Below are 18708 nucleotides of genomic sequence, written 5' to 3'. Positions count from 1 at the left end.
CTTGAAAGGCCATTTACTCTTTTCAGTGTGTGAAAGTGTCAGGTACACAACTCCTCACTATAGTTTTTCAAAGTCAGGAGTCTAAGATGTAAATGACACATCTTATGTCAATGCAGGATGACCTAAATCAGGGCATGGTTGTGTAGTTTGTCCCCATCTCCTCCCTTTTCATTACCCTCCTAATAGGTTTATTTTGACAGATCATTATAGCCGGTGGATCTTGGTAGCTTTGTGTTTTGTCACATGTAATCTCTGCCAGCGCAGGACGTGATCTCATGCTACCCCGCCTTACAAGTGTGAGACGATCGGGTCCGTGTGTCATGGATCTGCTGTGAAAATCAAGATATTTATTTGAGTTCACAGTCATAGTTTGTTTAATGTTCTTCTGCCTGCTTGTTTGGACTGAGACAGACCTACATCATGTTGGGCTTTGTGTCATCAAACCACAAGATCAAAGGTTTTCATTACTGTAAGCCAATTCTTTGGTAGAGTGTGTTATACAGTGAGTATTGGTGATATGATATTATGATATGATGCTCCTACTGATGAGTCTTCTTTAAGTAAAGTAAGTTTTCTCTGCATATCTGTTTATTTTGGACAATTGAAACCATTTTTAGGGGGATTTATAGAGTCATTTGCGCCATTTTAAAGTATTATAACTTGTTTCAACACGAAATTCAATAGTCAACTACATGACTAAGATTTCTTTCCTTGCAATGGGTGCAGCGTGACTGTGTCTTTTTGTCTCCTGCAGGACACGGCCTCCCTAGGATCCCAGAAAGGCGGGATCACCAAACATGGCTGGCTCTATAAAGGCAATATGAACAGTGCCATCAGCGTTACCATGAGGGTGAGACAGTGGGAATAGCCACATTATTTCACAAATTACAAAAACTGCATAGTGTATTGTTTGTATATTGTGTATGTAGTTATAGTATGAAGTAAGGATAAAATTTGGGTGTCAGGGTCCTAATTTTTTCACTATTATCCAGAATAATTTAAAGATATTTTATAAAAAGTAAAAACATTAACAAGACAGGGGAAGCAAGTGGGGAACATATTCCGTACTCAGTTGCCTTCATGTCCATATTGTCCTTGTCCTCAATACGACAGCACCCTTGTTCTTTGCAATGAAGGTGATCTCCTTCATCGTCATGGGAAAAGTCTGTTTTTCCATCAGAAATACAGTACCAGTCAAAACTTTCAACGCACAACTCCCATTCTCTTGAATGAGAAAGTGTGTCCAAATGTACTGTATTTCCATGACTCTGTCCACCTGTTTTTTAGTTATTGCCTTTTTACAGACAAGTAAAATCTTACATGAATACATGTCGCTTCTTATTACTTGGAGCCTGATCTTATATAATACTAAGGGTGCACACTACTTGAAATTATTGTTACCAAAATGTTGCATTGTCTTTTCTAATAACTGAAAGGCATAATGTTATTTCTTCTTATTGTTTCAGTCGTTCAAGAGGAGATATTTCCATCTGACCCAGCTGGGTGACGGCTCTTACAATTTAAACTTCTACAAGGATGAGAAGATCTCCAAAGAGCCCAAAGGAACCATTTTCTTGGACTCTTGTATGGGTGTTGTTCAGGTACGCTCTAATATATTCCAATCATCTCTGGCACGAAGGCAGTGATTGTTAAACTACGGTGACCCTTGTGCCAAACGGGATATCCCTACTGGCGCCATAGTAGTACAGGGTGTAACCAGGTCCTCAATGGAAATTAAAATGTCATTTACTAGGAGTAAACTGAGAATGCAGCCATAGCAACTTCCTCTGCACAATTCTTGTTTCTCTAAATGTATTTTCCATCTTGCAGGCTTAAAACATAAAATATAACTGGAAAACGTTCAAACAAATTGCTTTAACAATAGTGGACTGCTGCTGAAAGGTATCTCTCCTGTCCATTTCCCTGAAACTTGAGCTCTCTCTTCCCCAGGGTCACGCTTTATTGCTGACTCTCAGCTGGTGAAACAAGGTGAATGCTGAGGTCTCACTTCGGTGCACTGCCTCACAATCAATGCCATCTGAATGTAGGCCAAGACTCACTGGGTGCATTATCATCTGTCTATCATCTCAATAGATGGAAAGGACCTGATTCGACTGAGGAGGCGCCCAGCTGGCATTAATCAGATATTTATTGTGGAATGTGTTATGAGAAGGAAGGTTGAGTGTTTCGCCAGGACTGCCTGATTCCTATCATGTGGAGGGGGAGAATTGTTGGAGGAGAAGGGGTGCATTTGGTATTTGAATGCTTTAAGATGTTTGGAGGCTTTATCAGTGCAGGTTATGGTATCCATGCCGTCCCCTGAGTTCCTCCGAACCTCCGCACCACCCTGTTTCCAAACACAGACCTTCGCTCTGTCACATTCCTAAGTGGTGGACAGAGTGAAGAATGTACCTCCAGGTTCAGATCAGTCAGATGAGAGATACAAGCTGTTGTCAGTTTTCTGTGCGATAATATTTTCAACATTTTTAACTAAATGCCACAAATTTTTTTCTTACATACTTCAACTTATTTAAATATAAAAATCCTGTCCCACAGTTTGATGTTTTTAAATAAGCCACTTCAGTGTTATGTCCCATTCTTCTACTGCTTCAACTGGAAAAAACATCCAATTAAGGAGATGCTCTTGGTGAAGGTGATTTAGTTGATTATACACTTACTATGAGCCTGGTTTGCTAATTAAAGTACACAGCCTGTACTTGGTGATTAGCCTATTGCTAATTGGCACTAATGCTACTCAACAGCATTGCACAGCCTCTTTTACAACACATACACTATAGTTATGTGTATTCTGCTCTGTTGAAGTTATAGACATAATATAACCTAAACTCAACCAGCAGTATTTGGTCTGTGTGTGGAACTGCAGATGTTTAACTCTGCAGCTGTAATGGCGTGTGGAGTGACATCATACTGAGCCTCAAGCTGCTCCTGCGCTTTGTTAAAATGCCAACATATTGTATATTCAAACATACAAAGCATTTCTCACATACTAACCCACTGTCTAAAGTAGGAATACAGATACTGATAATATTGTGAAAATAATCTTAAATTCCCTGGGGATGTGTACAGTTCCTCCTGCCAATTAAATGATTAAGTCTGTTTGTCAAGACTCCAGTTTTATTTCTGTCTTAAACACCCATCTCCATGTTTACTTAGCTAGCCTGCAGATAATGGCTCTCCCTCCCATCACTCCCACTCTACTGTTTCAACATTTTAGGCAAACTACAGCGATAACAACAACATAACAATCCACCAACTTCTCACAATAACGAGATGACTTCTCTATACCTCTAAAGAAATACATGTTGAACATTTTATTGAGCTATATAAGCGACTGACCTCAGCACAGTCACAGCAGCAGATGTGTGTCATGGACAAACTGCAGCTGAATCAGCATTTATAGGTTATACTGAATGAGCTGTAATAGAGTAACGCTAAAGCCCAAATGGGACCGTGACATCACTCTTCCTGGCTGTTTGGAGGTTATTGTTCGGCTCTGCGGATCCAGCTCATTTTCTGTTGACTCCCCTCAACAGCACCGTCTTACTTCAGAGAGTCTCTGCTGCCGTCCTGGCAGGTCTGGAGGCTTTGTTGCGCAGATGGAAATACTCCGTCCCTCCCTAACTCACCCCATCCATCTGCTTTGTGCAGCAGTTAAATTATACGTCTTTCCAAAACAGTGACTCACGTTTTGAAAATTTTTGTAGCTAAATAGTGTCATTTTTAGTTCAGTATTTTGTGACTCAAAACATTTGGTTTTTTTTACAAACTCTCAATGTTTTTGCAGGTTCAGACAGAATAATACTTAGGGATGATAGTGAAGATAAGATTTAAGTGAAGCGAGCTATGATTTAAATCATAGAAATAAGCATCAACTGCCGTCTGGTGAGCTGGCAGTGGTTAGCTGTTAGCTTTGGAGAGTGAGATGAAACATTCCTTCAGCTCTGCCATGTCCACAGTTGAGTATTTGGTATTTAAATGTTAAAAACTCTTAGTTAATCAATCATTCAATATCAGATACCAACATACTTGGCAAACATGGGACCCCACTTTTCAAAAACAAAAATCTCTCTTCTGACTTTTTGTTTTGTACTCTTCTGAGCTTGGCTCTCTAATTTTAGATAACCTTTTTATAAAATTCATATGTTTTTTTTTCTCCCTTTGTTCTCTCCTTTGTGCTCTTATCTAACCTGCAGAACAACAAGGTTAGGAGGTTTGCTTTTGAGCTGAAGATGCAGGACAAGAGCACCTACCTGCTGGCTTCGGACAGTGAAGGGGAGATGGAGGATTGGATCAACACGCTCAACAAGATCTTGCACAGTAGTTTTGAGATCGCCATGCAGGAGAAGAGGAATGGAGACATTCATGATGGTGTGTGCACCTGAAGGAACACAAATATGAAAGGGAATATTATTTTGTGTCCTCTCAAAATATTTGCCAAGCTCTTGAGGAGTTTATGCTTCTCAAAGTCCTGTAAAAATATCCAGGATTTAATTATGAAGTGCTTTTTGCAGACTGAAATGTCAGACAAGAGCAACTTTCGCATAGTCACATTGGCCAAAATTTATGAAAAATAAAAATATTTTCCTTCTTAAAAGAATCAGAGACAGTCCAGACAACTGATGCAGACATATGAAATGTATGAAATTCTTATTAGTAATAAACTTCTCAGTATTAAGTCAATAGTTAGTGCAAAGTTCCTAAGATAAAAATGTCCTCAGCTAAGAATCAAGTAAAACCACTCATCAGCATACAGTCATCATCAGCATATTTACTCTGGCATACTGTATCTACCTGAGGATGTTTTTAAATGAGGCGCTGTTCATTCACACCACCATTCACGAGCCTCACTTCTAAACTTTTTCCTGGTTTTATATACATGTAGTCTGTGGCGATGTGATACTGGACCACCCAGACTTTTAATACCCACCTCCTGTCTCATAGGAAGCTTAGCCATGGAAGAAAGCGAATGAATGAAATGAATGCCTCTGCACAAAATGCTTCACTAATCTTCCTAACTCCCCGGCTTTTATTAATCACACTGTGCATGAGAAAAAAACAATTCTGCTTGAGGAGATCTCTGAGCTTTCTTAAAATATGCCATTGAGACTTGTAATATCTCCCACTCAATCCTGACTGATTCTTGTGCGGCTGAATTATTGTTCTGAACTTTACATATCAGTAAGAGATTAAGGAGGGTTTTTTTTACACAAGGGGGTTATTTTTATCATCGACATCTTTGGCCTGCATCCGTTTATTTCTTGTTTTGTTTTGTTCTTTTTTTCTAGATGATGATCTTGGAAAGTCAGACAGTTCCTCTGGCAGTATGGACAGCTTTCAGGTAGGTCCTGCTTTCTCAGCTAGATGCTCATACATTCGAGACATCATCACACGGAGTTGCACCATTAAATCTCTGGTTCCTCACTGAAGTCAAAAGGAAGAAGGCCTCTTTTGCCGCAAACATGTGGCTTAAATTTAGATGTAGGAGTTACTGGTTACACACCTAATTTCTCAGCCATTCATTTGTTTTTGTAGGTTTGATCTGACGTTAAACACGGACATCTTGTCATGTGATAATCTCTTCAGACTTTTCCACCCATAATGTTATTTGGATTTTCTCTACAATGGAAATTATACATCATGGCTTCAAAAAAGCAGGCACTTGCTATGACATTATGACTGTTCACATAAGTACCCCCACATGAAGAATATTATAGAGTTTTGTGGATAGAAACATCTGTGTTATTAAATGATATGCTGACTGATGACTTACAGGCTTAAATTGACATTTAGTGCTTTAGAATAAAACTCTTCACACTGGTATGACGCTAAGCTACAGGCAATAGTTAAGCCATATGTGCATGGAAACAGTTAGCTGGAAAACATCTTGACAGGTTACAGCAATGAAATGCATTGAAATATATTTTTGTGCCACCTGACTCTCACGCCTGAGCCTGTCTGCCCAACGTGATCAGCTTGTAAAATATGAAGCCTAATTTCCAGATTGGTCCGAATCACAAAAAATGTGCTAACGATAAAACCAACAGACTGAAAATCTCTCAGACGGTGCTTCTGGAATTTCAGAGAGTTTGTGGTTTCAATCGATTTAGGAAATGCTTTCCTGTCCTCAGAGCACAAGAGATATCGAATCCAGGATGAGGAACGAGACCAGATTGAAGCTGTTCACCCTTGACCCTGACACACAGGTAACTGAGTGTAAAGCGCGTTGAAGTTCACTTATTCCCATGTGGTAATAAGATCCAACATAACACTCCTTAATGAAATGTAATAGCTTCCTTTGTATTGTCTTTAGAAACTAGATTTCTCAGGAATAGAACCGGATGTGAAGCAGTTTGAGGAGAAGTTCGGCAAGCGCGTCATGGTAAACTGCAACGACCTCTCATTTAATCTGCAAAGCTGTGTGGCTGAGAACGAAGAAGGACCAACAACAAACGTAAGACTGATCTTTTTCTAGCCACAATAGGCACTAAATGACAGAAATATCATTATCCGCCTGACTAAAGACAGATGAGATGGTTTGTTATAGCGGCCGGATGGACTCATTATTTGATCCACTGAAGGTCTTCTGTTGGCATAGCAACCAGACTACAGGCACAATAATGGCAAACAATCTGTATAATGGAGTCTGATGTCCTGCTGTCCCTCCCAGCAGAAACTATCTGTTAAAGACTCTCCAAAGAGACACTGACCTGACACGCACATCCAGCTCCCTCCACTGAAATTTTATTGAAATAGCTACCAGCAGTGCATCACACCGTAACCACTGTATCCTGATTATGCAGACTGGTTGATAAAATATGAAAGAAAAATGCAAAACTGTAAATAAGCATCAGCATGCGTTTAATACAGAATTATTACTCTGCTCCTTCTCCAGGTGGAACCATTTTATGTCACCCTGTCACTGTTCGACATCCAAAATGGCAGAAAGATCTCCTCTGACTTCCACGTTGACCTCAACCACCCGTCTGTCAGGGGCATGGTGCCCAGTAACAACAGTCAGTATATTAACGGTGGTGGGGACGTCCATTCTGAGGGGCAACGATTGGTCCACGGCGTGCCAGAAACAGCCTTGCAGTACCCCAGACAGGTGAAAATAAAGAAAACTTAATAATACAAAATAGTAGAAAATGTGGCTTTAGCTTCATATTTAAATCTACTAATACATTTTCGATCTGTTCTAACATATCCATCATCACTCCCATCGTACAGGGAGTGTTCTCAGTAACATGCCCCCACCCAGATATCTTCCTGGTGGCTCGCATTGAGAAGGTGCTTCAGGGAGGAATCAACCACTGTGCCGAGCCATACATGAAGAGTTCAGATTCCACCAAGGTACTGACCCACACACGAACTTCTCACCAGCCTCCTCACAAGGAAGTGTGTAAGCCCACACTCAGCAGATTCCACCAGATCATCCCACATTATGCACAGATAATCATCCCTGTTTTAAGTGCTGACCCGTCACACAGACACTCAGCACAAGCATTGACTTTGGCTGAACAACTGTGGTTGTGCACCCTGAAGGGACCGTGGTGGGCAGTAATGTGATTCAGGCGAGGAGAAAAATGTGAAATGTATTTGCACATGGTTGAAGAAAGAGTGTGTTTGTGTGTGTGTTATCAAGACTTTTGTGTGTCTTGTGTTGAGACTGGCAGCATGCTGAATATGTTACAGTGCTGCAAGTGGTGAAATGCAAATCACTGTTCCTGTTTTCCACCAGGTGGCACAGAAGGTCCTGAAAAATGCCAAGCTGGCTTGTAACCGGTTAGGCCAGTACAGGATGCCTTTTGCCTGGGCAGCGAGGTACTTTATCTCTTTTGATAAAGAAGATTTGAATGTTTATTTTCTGTCTGTATGTAATCAGAGTTACGCCCAGTTTTTCACCAGAAACATATGTTTACTTTCTACTAGGGCTACAGTATATGTTGCGGTCTTTCAGAAAACAATTGATTAGTTTATTGACAGTAAGTTAATCGCTAACAGTTTTGATAATCAGATGATTGTTTAAGTCAATTATCAAGCTAAAATGCAAAGAATTTGACTGGTTCCAGTTTCTCAAATGTTAAAATTTTCTGCTTTTCTTTTTCATTTGAGCATTCATTTAATACTTTTGGGTTTTGAAGTGTTGGCTGGGCAAAAAAAGCAATTGAAGACATCTCCTGGGGCTCTGAGAAACTGTGATGGGCATGTTTTACTAATTTCTAACATCTTACGAAAAATAAGAAAAATGAAAAACGAAAAAAGAATTGACAAAATAATTGTTATTAGTTGCAGCCTGTAGACCGTAAATATTCTTCCTTTGTCAAATGAAACATCAACATTCAAGTACTTTTGCTCATACAAACACACATGTAGGTGTGTGTGCAGGACAAGAGAAATGTTCTTGACTCTACTTTTCTCTGTTGCAGGCCACTGTTCAAAGATGCTTCAGGGACGCTTGACAAAAGTGCTCGTTTCTCGGCTCTGTACAGACAGGACAGCAACAAGCTGTCCAATGACGACATGCTCAAACTGCTGGCTGACTTCAGAAAGTTAGTAATGCTTCTCTGAGTATTATAAATGTATCTGAGTAATTTCACAGATGCACTGGAAAGGAAAATATGTGCCTATAGTTTGTACTTTGGAAAATGCGGGTTACAATTGAAAATAATATAATAAAATAATAACATCTGTAAATGTGATAATATACCATTTGTTTCTTTTCAATTCTCAGCTGCCCGCCTGTTTTTATATTCAATTTATGGTTGATGATAGCAAAGACTTAACTCAAGTTTATTTTCCTTTCCTCAGGCCAGAGAAGATGGCCAAGCTGCCTGTAATCCTAGGAAACCTCGATGTTACCATTGACAATGTAGCTCCTGACTTGACAAGTAAGCCCTCTAAATTCACTCCATGCGTCCAACATGAGAAACGAAATCTTTTCCTGCGCAGACCAGATGGGTCACATTGTCTGCCGGGTTGTTTATTTTGGTTTCCCTCCCTCCTGCTTCTGTATATAGATTGTGTTACCTCATCCTACATTCCTGTGAAGCAGTTCGATGTGAGCGAGAAGACCAACATCTTCTTTGAAGTGGAGGAGTTTGTGCCGTGCATAGCCAAATGTTCTCAGCCTTTCACAATCTACAACAATCACCTCTACATCTACCCGAAGCACTTGAAGTATGACAGCCAGAAGTCATTTGCAAAGGTATCACCAACTTTTACCATACATTCTGGTTTATTGGCATGGGAGCAGAAATTATGATCTTTGTCCCCTGTAAACAGCATAGAAGTTCCCTTGCTACACAGTGAAATTGAAATATCGTAACTAGACAGATTCTACGCCAACTTGTTTAAGTAGAGACCCCTTGTTTCTCTCATTCTGTGGCTAACTGGATCAGTTTTGCTCATTGTGTCTGTCTGCAGGCTAGAAACATAGCTGTCTGCATTGAGTTTAAGGACTCAGACGAGGAAGAGGCTGTTTCGCTGAAGGTAAACTCAAATGTTTCCTGGAAGTGCTTCCGAATCCCCAAAGGACAGCCCCACCTGTCACAGGAACTAACCAGCTATTGTTATCATTCCGCAGTGCATCTATGGCCGACCTGGAGGACCCTTGTTTACCAAAAATGCCTTTGCTGCAGTGTTACATCACCAGCACAACCCCGAATTCTACGATGAGGTAAGACAAATTTCTTTAAAAGCCTCAGCGATGAGAACCGCACGTATGAGGCAGTGACAAATGTATGAATTAATCAATGATTGAATGCTTATTTGTGCTCTTATGCCTTAGTTTAAGATTGAGCTTCCAACACAGCTCCATGAGAAGCACCATCTGCTCTTCACTTTCTACCATGTCAGCTGTGACAGCAACAGCAAGGCCAGCACAAAAAAGAGAGACCTGGTTGAGATGCAAGGTAACACACTGCAAAAACTGAATCTGCAGAACAATGATTTTGTTAAAATTACAGTATCTGTATTTGCTGTTTTGAGTTCTTCCATGTGTTATTGTTGTTACTGGCATGAAGTGTGAGGCTGCTAGCTGAGTATCTTCTGTTCTGCCTCTGCTCTCAGTGGGTTACGCCTGGCTCCCCTTGCTGAAGGATGGCCGGGTGATCATAAATGAGATTCAAATCCCTGTGGCTGCCAACCTGCCGGCTGGATACCTCAGCTGTCAGGAGGGTGCCAGCAAGGTAGAGCACAACCTCATTCACCTCACCTACTCAGAGTTCAAGTGCTGTACTTTCTTTTTCAGCCTTTCATGTCTGCAAAGCTGATTTATATTCATACTATTGGAGATGCCAAGCCACAAGCTACAATATCAAAAATGTGTCTCTATTAGTGGAATATGAAAATCTACTGCAGTTGTCTATTTACATAATGGTATGGAATACTGCAGAATACTATTAGTTATTGAGCAAAGGATTGTTTTATTTATTGCAGCATTCAGGTCCTGAGGTCAAATGGGTGGATGGAGGAAAGCCTTTATTCAAGGTGTCTGCTCACCTTGTGTCCACTGTCTACACTCAGGTTAGTTTTTTTCTTTTTTTAGCAAACTTTGAGTCTGGTTAGACAGCTGATTTATCTGCATCTAATGACATTTTTTTAATGTCATATCTGAACTTCTGCTGTGATTTCCTTACAACAAAGCTTCATAGAATATCTCCTGCAATCTGACCTTCTTTGTGTTTCAGGATCAACATTTGCACAATTTCTTTCATCACTGTCAGAGCACAGCATCTGCGGCCCAGGTATCAGGAGGAGAACTGGTCAAATACCTGAAGGTAAAGTATAAAAACATGAAGGATTTTTAGAGTAGAGATACTGATACACATCCCGGTAAACACTAAAAATGCTCTTTTTCTATTTTTTTATTGGAATAATATTCATTTGCTTGATATTGTTCATTTCTAGGATAATTTATTGATTAGAATTGGCAATGCATGCCAGAAAGAGACTGTTAATCTTACACTGAGTTGTATTTAACCCATAATCCACAGTGTTGACATACTTCTTCATTTCTGGCTTATGCTGTAAAACTGTGTGCACATGCTCTGCATAAATAACTGTACATAAATAGAGGATTGGGAATTATGTCTGAACAGGATGACATTTTTTACAATTTTTTTGTTAACTGAGGGGAAAGATCAGATGTGTTTTTACACTTTTGCCTCTCTGTATCAACTTATGATCTAACTCATACTCGCCATGAAACCACAGAGAGTCACACTTGATTTGTGGTGAATCACATGGAGATTAATGTGTTTTGATCTTCTATTTTGTGCTGTAGCTTCCCAACCGCACATATTTCATGACAATTTGTGCTTCACCGTTTATAAAGAATTTATTTGTCGCCAAAGATTTTATTGATACCAGTAAATCTGTTCAACGTTATCTGCCACACGTCAGCCCCTCGCTGACGCTTCTTTTCCTAAAGTGTTCGTTGTGTTCGTTGTGTCCGTATGTCTGTCTAGCTGTTTTTTTCTGTAGTGCTGGTAGTTCAATTATCACTCTTCCCACTACTCGCTCTCTTATTCTAGTCCATGGGAATCTCAGTTCACATCTCCCCTGGTGGACATTGACATGGAAAGCAACACTTGGACCAATGCATCTCTTGGGGTCTAATGTAAACACAGCAGTGCACACAAACAATAGCCAGAGGGTCAAACAGCAGGTCAGCCATGCCGAATGGCAGCTCGCCAAATGACTTGGCAGGGTTTGTGTTAGTTTCCTGTGCACAGGCAGAGATGCACCAGTACCCAAACTCTGCCATGTTCCAGGCACTGAGGCATAAGGTGTGGCTGATTAGCACAGGGTTGTTCACTCATGTTCTCCTGTTGTTGTTATTGGATTAGGTTCCTCACACATTATTCTGCATGAGCATTAGCCTTCTGTGCTCTTTGTTAAAGTGGGGAAGGAAGACGACCGCATTGTTTTTTTTTTTTGAGAAAAAAAGTTTCATACTTAGTATGTATGAAGAGTTATGCAATTGAACTCAACCCAAATATACTTCTTTGATTGTTCTGTCAGAGTCTGCATGCCATGGAGAGTCATGTGATGATCAAGTTCCTGCCCACCACCCTGAATCAGCTGTTTAGGGTGCTAACCAATGTCACCCAAGAGGACGTGGCAGTCAACGTCACCAGGCAAGCATTCCTGACACCTTCTTTGACTGGACAGCAGCGGGATTGGAAATATCAAACTTTCATTGTTTATGTGTACAATAGAAATGTATAGAAAGCTTTTGATGTGTACCATGAAATCAAAGTGAGAAGATTTTCAAGGACTGCCCACAAGAAATGAGTTTTGGATTCTCTATAATTAGTCTTCTCTGTATTGGATGTGAAGAAATCCATTCATAATGCAATATAATGTGTACAATGTAAGGGGCAAAATCCATTGTCCACCTGAAGCTAATATAAGGCTTTAGCAGATTGTGTTTGACAAGTCCAGTGGGTATCTTCCAAAGTCAGTCTTTTTATTACAAAGTCTCCTCTTTGTGTTTCCCCACACGTTGTTTCCTTGCTGAGCTGCAGTGGAGAACAGTACTGTAAGCCAAGAAGGAAATTTTGTACTAAAAAGCTTAACTTTTATAAGATCCCCCCATCTCATACATTGGAATTGCTTTAGGAAGGGATGTCTTCATGGCCAGTATGGACAGGAGGAATGATTACAGCAACCAATAACACTTTCAACATTAAGATAGACTTGAAAAAATGTGAAAAATTTTAACTTGTAAAGGACTATTAGCACTGAAATCTATGTGTCAATAAATGAAGCCTCCAGCTGCCTCAGCCCTGCTCAGATCCATTTCCTCACACATCTTTTCCTTTTCCATTGTTTGTACTTTAGAGTCATGATCCACATTGTTGCCCAGTGCCATGAGGAGGGATTGGAGCACTACCTGAGATCATATGTGAAGGTAAAATTCCCATGTCGCATATCACAACCGACTGTCTGTATTTGATGTTTGTACTGGAGGATTGACATGGCTCTCTGATACAGTTTGTATTCAAGACTGAGCCATACACATCCTCCACCACCCGAACAGTGCATGAAGAGTTGGCTAAAACCATGACTGCGATCCTGAAGCCTTCCACTGATTTTCTCACGAGTAACAAGCTACTCAAGGTTACATATTTGTACTTTTTTGAAGGACTATACAGTGTATAATTATATCTTACACGAATTTCCTCTTTATTGTTCTCTGATTGATGTCTGTTTGCCCTGCAGTACTCCTGGTATTTCTTTGAAGCCTTAGTCAAGTCCATGGCTCAGTACTTGATTGAAAGCTGTAAAGTGAGGGTAAGTCTGCCTCAACATTACACTCAGAGGTGTCTGCTTGTGTCTGCTTTATTACAGCTTCGGTTCTTCACTGTAGTTTACAACATGCCAAGTCTTGTGGACAGCCGCAGTACCACAGTCAAAGTATCATGTATCCACAGTCTGTCCTACACTGCTGTGCAGTTTAATTGACTGCATTTGTTCATACCCCATAACCAACCACATCCCTGTGTTTAACCTCCACTGGCATAATCTGGAAGCAAGATCTACAAGAGTTGGTCATAACAGTCTGAGAACAGAGCAACCCTGCTCTGTGACGTATCAGTGAAAGATGAGGCTGACATTACTCTACATTTTTTGTTATTGACCACAAATCTTGTGAAAACACCAAAACCAACAATGTGTTAGTCCATCTATATTTTCCAACTTCCTTACCCTGTCTGTGACACACAGCCCCAAGCCCAATCATTCCTACAAGCTGCTATCATCTATTTTTATTATACCAATGTATCAAATGACAATGTAATGTCAGAGGTGTCTCTTGTGGTGATGAACCTACAATTACAAAACTGATTATCAACCAACTCTGCAGCTTTATAGTGAGTTTCAGCTCATTGTTTAGTATTGTCTTACTGCTTTGATTCACTCTCTCTGCCCTCATAGTGTTTTTGGCCGCAGCGTGCAGCTGTTTTCAGTGAAAAAGCTCTAAAAACCTACTGAACTGTACTGTTAAGCAGCTAAAAAGCCAGATATTTCCCCCAGAAGTTTATCAAGCTTAAAAAAAGAGCTAACAGAGAGCAAATGTTTGACTTGGATTCACCAGGTGGACAGAAACACGACCCCAAATCAATGATAATGTTGCTCCGTAACTGCTGGATGTGTAAATAAGCAACTGTTTGCCAACAAGTTCACCATATCAACTAAAAGGTGATGACATGTCAGTGTTGTGTTCACAACTTGTTTCCACTGCCCCCAAGTGGCTAAAAAAAATCAGTTAATGCAGGTTTTTAAAACTTAAATATTTAAAAGTAGGTAATAAATACATATTTTTATTTTCAAAAAACATGAGCTGGGCACTGTAGTTTTTAGCAAACACTATCCAAAGAGGAGTAGTCCATTTGTTGGGGACTACTTTCATCTGCAGATTAATACACATTTGGTGCTCTATATTATGTATTTATGGCAACAGGACAGTGTTTGTCGGGTTCACGAATGCAACAGTGTGGCACATTGATGTGTTTTTTAATACTTTTTGGACAATAATGAAGCTCTATGACACAGAAAAATAAGCTGTATCAGGCTTTGACCACAGAGACTATACCTCTTTGTAGGATCAGTTAATTAATGGTTTTGGTCTTTTCAGGGATTTTTGACAATAAGAAATTGACTTATCCTTTAAAATGGGATGCATTATGTTGCTACATTTGTACCAACATCCTAGTTGTCCCCTTCAGCTGTCCAGGAATCAGCGTTTCTCAGCGTCCTTCCATCACACCGTGGAGACTCTGGTCAACATGATGATGCCACACATCACTCAGAAATACAAAGACAACTTGGATGCCGCCAGGAACGCCAACCACAGCCTGGCAGTCTTCATCAAGGTCAGGATCCACAGTTACTGTCACTTCTTTAAATGTTAATATTGATTTATTTCTTGTACTATAAATAATGCATTCCCCCTCCTTCATTCTGTAGCGCTGTTTCAACCTGATGGATAGAGGATTTGTGTTCAAGCAGATCAACAACTATATCAACAGTTTTATGCCTGGAGACCCAAAGGTAACAGTATCAACATTTTAGAAACAAATTGAACAGCTTGTTTGTGTCAGTTTATTTGAACAGTAATGGAGGATGCTCCAGATACCACATGTTTTGGTCAAAGTCGTGTTTGTGAGAGTTTGTTTATTGGTTTCTGTTGTTTCTAACTGCAGACACTGTTCGAGTTCAAGTTTGAGTTCCTGCGTGTTGTGTGCAACCACGAGCACTACGTCCCCTTAAACCTGCCCATGCCATTTGGAAAGGGAAGGATACTGAGATTTCAAGGTGAGAAGATCATAAAATGTATCTCCTGGTAAAGAGTCAAGCCTAATGATAGCTCACTCCAGTTTGATTATACTGCTTGTGTTAAAGTAGAATACTGAAATCAAACCAAATTGCTCGGCTGTACAAAGCCAACACTAACAAAACGGTTCCAAACATAATAGATTTAATGGATTGTGTCCAATGTTAGTTTTACAACAACAAAATGAGTCTGTTTTATTGGGTTACACTACACACTTATAATACAAGAAGTTTGATTAAGTAATATTAAATATACTTTCTTTTGTTGTAGCACTCTTTGGTTTTACAGAATGTATTTTGTTTCTTCTTTGTGTTCCTTGTTTCTTTTGTCAATTAGATTTATTATCTCCATGTAATACTCCAGGTAGGTGCAAGGATTGTTGCTTGACTGGATTGACTTGGATCGAATCATTCAGCCATGACTGGAACGTTGAAAATTCCCTCAGAAATCTGTCTTCCAACTTTGTTGCAAACCCGCTGATGTGGAATGTTTTTTCTATTTCAAGTCCTGACAGATAATACAGCAAATCATTTGTAGTCATATATTTAAAACTGGCTCTTTGTAGAGATGTGGGTGATTATAATTGCAAGAATATTTTCCCTGTCTTGAAGTGGTTTGGAGTGATGAGAATAATTCCAGGAGCAATTTATTTTATGTCACTCTTAAGAAATCAGATGTCTTTTTAAAGCTTGCATTTGAATGTGGGTTTTAAAAAAAAATGCAAGTAGATAAATGCATTTTAATTCTCATTTTGGTGAAGCATTTGTGTGTGTGTGATTTCTTAACTTGTCTTTAATGCTATTGGAAACCATCTGTGAACAGCTGCCTCTGTTCAATCACAAGCTTTAATCCTTTTTTGTCCACAATAATCTCTGGTGATGTAGAACAGCAGCTCAGTCACACAACCTGAATCTTTCAAACATGAAAGTCTGAGTCTGTGTGTATGTCTGGTTTTTCCTCATATAGATGATTAGATGAAAATCAACAAGAATCATTTGTCAGCAAGGAACATATTTGCATTGCTCGCCAGCTTTTAACGTTGGCTACAATCTGTGCCTTCCAAGCTTTCATGTTTTTCTTGTTTATAACTTCATTGGGTCAGATTTATATTAAATTAGAAAAATGACTCTCTTTGCTTGCTGTTGTGTGGTTCCATCTCCTTTCATATGCTTCGCTTATTTCTGTCGGCCAGTCCTAATCTCTTCATCGTCCTCTTTCTCAGATCTCCAGCTGGATTACTCGCTGACAGATGACTTCTGTAAGAACCACTTCCTGGTCGGGCTGCTCCTCAGGGAGGTCAGTGCAGCTCTGCAGGAGTTCAGGGAGATTCGTCAGATATCCATCCAGGTGCTGAAGAACCTGATGATGAAGCACACATTTGATGACCGCTACACCTCCAAGGTAAGCAGCACCCTCCCACCTCTGTCTCTTGCTTTTTCCAATTCACTTCAGTGTCTGATCTTTTGTGCGAGACAGTCTGCTGAGTGATTTATTTGTTTTTCAGAGCCAGCAAGCCCGGTTGGCCACGCTGTACTTGCCCTTGTTTGGTCTGCTTCAAGAGAATGTCAACAGACTGAATGTGAAGGAAGTGTCTCCATTCACCGTCAACCACTCCAACAATGTAAGGATGCCACCTAGTGGCTTTATTTGAATATTTCATATCGCAAACCAAGAAAACCACAGAGCATAACACAACCCTACCTTCTAACCATACCCACTATACCAATCAACACCTTAGAAAAATTAATATACAATACATAAAAAAAGGAAAAACATACCAATGAAATAAAAAGACAAGTAAAAAAGGAGGAAAAAAGGCTGCTGCAGCAGTCTTAGCTGATAAGTTATCAAGCTACAAGTTATCCTGTATATCACATTGTTTCATTTAACACACAGGTTCATTGTCTTCTCTGTGCAATGTATCACCAAATCACCCCATGTATGTGTTTATCATAATTTAATCTGTGGATAATTATTTTCCATTTCACAGTAGTACCTGGATAGGTATAAACTGGGTTCAGGCAGCATCACAAAAATGACCATGTAAGCAGTGAAAAATGTAAATATACACCTATACATATATACATTTAGGGCAAAACAGTATATTCAGTTCTTTTAAAGAGACAGATATTAACGTACAGTAGGAAACACTCAAGAGAGATAAAAATGGACTCCATGTATCTAAAAAACTGTTTGATTTTCCAGCTACATCATACCTATTTTTTTCCATATTCAGCATGTTCAGGATTTAAACAGTGATATAGATCCCTCATGTCAAAGCATTCCACACTGAATTACTAAAAAAAATACTTCAAAAGTTTCAATCTGCTAATTTTTGTTAACCAATGCCAAGAGTTTAAAGCAGGTGACATAGAGACCCCTCAAAACACCTTCACCTAACACACAAAGGAGCCCCCAGTGGCTTCTGATAAGATCATATGTCTGTGGCCATTGAAGTCTTGCACTGTTTCCCCTCAGAATGGCAGAGAAGATTCACTCCTTACCAACGCATTGATGACACCACCGAGGTCCAGCACCTTTTTGGACACCAGTTTGCACAAAGATGTTTTCGGAGTCATCTCTGGCACAGGTGAGTGGAAAAAATGATGGTGGAAAACATCAAGAAAGAAGTTTTAGTTTTTATATTGATATAAAACTTCTATTTCTTACAGCGTCACCTCACACGACATCCACCCCCAACATTAACTCTGTGCGCCACGCAGACTCTCGCGGGTCCCTCATCAGCACGGACTCTGGCAACAGCCTGCCTGAGAGGCACAACGACAAGGGCAACTCTCTGGACAAGGTACATGTCAGAAAGTGCTGCAAGATCTGTGACATGCATAGAACATCCATTTCACTGTGAAAGCCCCCATCAGAAATCCCCTTTTAATGCCAAAAGTGCCACAGAAAGTCACTCCTTGTTAACTTGTACCATTAACTCCCTCACACTTCACCTGTACGGCTGGCAGACGGAGAAGTTTGTACGGAGACACTCCGTCAATGTCCTGCGCTTCTTTGCGGAGACTGAGGAGTCCGTGCTCTCCGTGCGCACCAAGCGCGTCACGATGGACTTCTCCCTCCTCTCTGTGCCCTGTGTGCCAGAGAGGGACCTGCAGCCCACCATTTCACTTCAAGTACAAAACGCCACCTTCCCTCACACAGTCGTCCTCCCCCCTAGCAGTGTCCCATCTGGGAATGTGAAACTGTGTGTGAGAGTGTTTGTCCTAAACCCCTAAGCCCTTTCTTTGCCAGATGATTCTCTGGTGCCAAGGAGCAGACCTGCTGTACCACATGGCTTTTTTCATCTCTGCTCCTTTACCAGATGTTGATAAGCATGCATGCTT

At 40.2% G+C, this 18708-nt stretch overlaps 1 protein-coding gene across 13 annotated transcripts in view; it reads left to right on the top strand.

Moving 5' to 3' along the window:
* LOC137192727 (dedicator of cytokinesis protein 9-like) overlaps window positions 1-18708 on the top strand; it is an 82985-nt gene that overhangs the window by 50798 nt on the left and 13479 nt on the right. For 12 of the 13 annotated variants that reach the window (XM_067603627.1, XM_067603629.1, XM_067603628.1 and 9 more), the window contains exons 6-34: window positions 755-850; window positions 1467-1601; window positions 4215-4389; window positions 5307-5359; window positions 6150-6224; window positions 6332-6472; window positions 6914-7126; window positions 7249-7371; window positions 7760-7842; window positions 8448-8570; window positions 8830-8909; window positions 9039-9226; window positions 9445-9510; window positions 9605-9697; window positions 9809-9932; window positions 10090-10208; window positions 10459-10545; window positions 10710-10799; window positions 12046-12161; window positions 12868-12937; window positions 13021-13146; window positions 13249-13320; window positions 14754-14900; window positions 14995-15078; window positions 15231-15342; window positions 16584-16762; window positions 16866-16982; window positions 17840-17951; window positions 18034-18167. In XM_067603627.1, the coding sequence (XP_067459728.1) occupies window positions 755-850; window positions 1467-1601; window positions 4215-4389; window positions 5307-5359; window positions 6150-6224; window positions 6332-6472; window positions 6914-7126; window positions 7249-7371; window positions 7760-7842; window positions 8448-8570; window positions 8830-8909; window positions 9039-9226; window positions 9445-9510; window positions 9605-9697; window positions 9809-9932; window positions 10090-10208; window positions 10459-10545; window positions 10710-10799; window positions 12046-12161; window positions 12868-12937; window positions 13021-13146; window positions 13249-13320; window positions 14754-14900; window positions 14995-15078; window positions 15231-15342; window positions 16584-16762; window positions 16866-16982; window positions 17840-17951; window positions 18034-18167 (3333 nt within the window). Of the gene's footprint in view, window positions 1-754; window positions 851-1466; window positions 1602-4214; window positions 4390-5306; window positions 5360-6149; window positions 6225-6331; window positions 6473-6913; window positions 7127-7248; window positions 7372-7759; window positions 7843-8447; window positions 8571-8829; window positions 8910-9038; window positions 9227-9444; window positions 9511-9604; window positions 9698-9808; window positions 9933-10089; window positions 10209-10458; window positions 10546-10709; window positions 10800-12045; window positions 12162-12867; window positions 12938-13020; window positions 13147-13248; window positions 13321-14753; window positions 14901-14994; window positions 15079-15230; window positions 15343-16583; window positions 16763-16865; window positions 16983-17351; window positions 17405-17839; window positions 17952-18033; window positions 18168-18708 lie in introns of those variants that run through there. The other variant, XR_010930617.1, reaches the window with a different exon arrangement.

The sequence above is a fragment of the Thunnus thynnus genome, chromosome 11, assembly GCF_963924715.1.
Source record: "Thunnus thynnus chromosome 11, fThuThy2.1, whole genome shotgun sequence".
NCBI lineage: Eukaryota > Metazoa > Chordata > Actinopteri > Scombriformes > Scombridae > Thunnus > Thunnus thynnus.
This window is presented reverse-complemented; position numbering and strand designations above follow the sequence as displayed.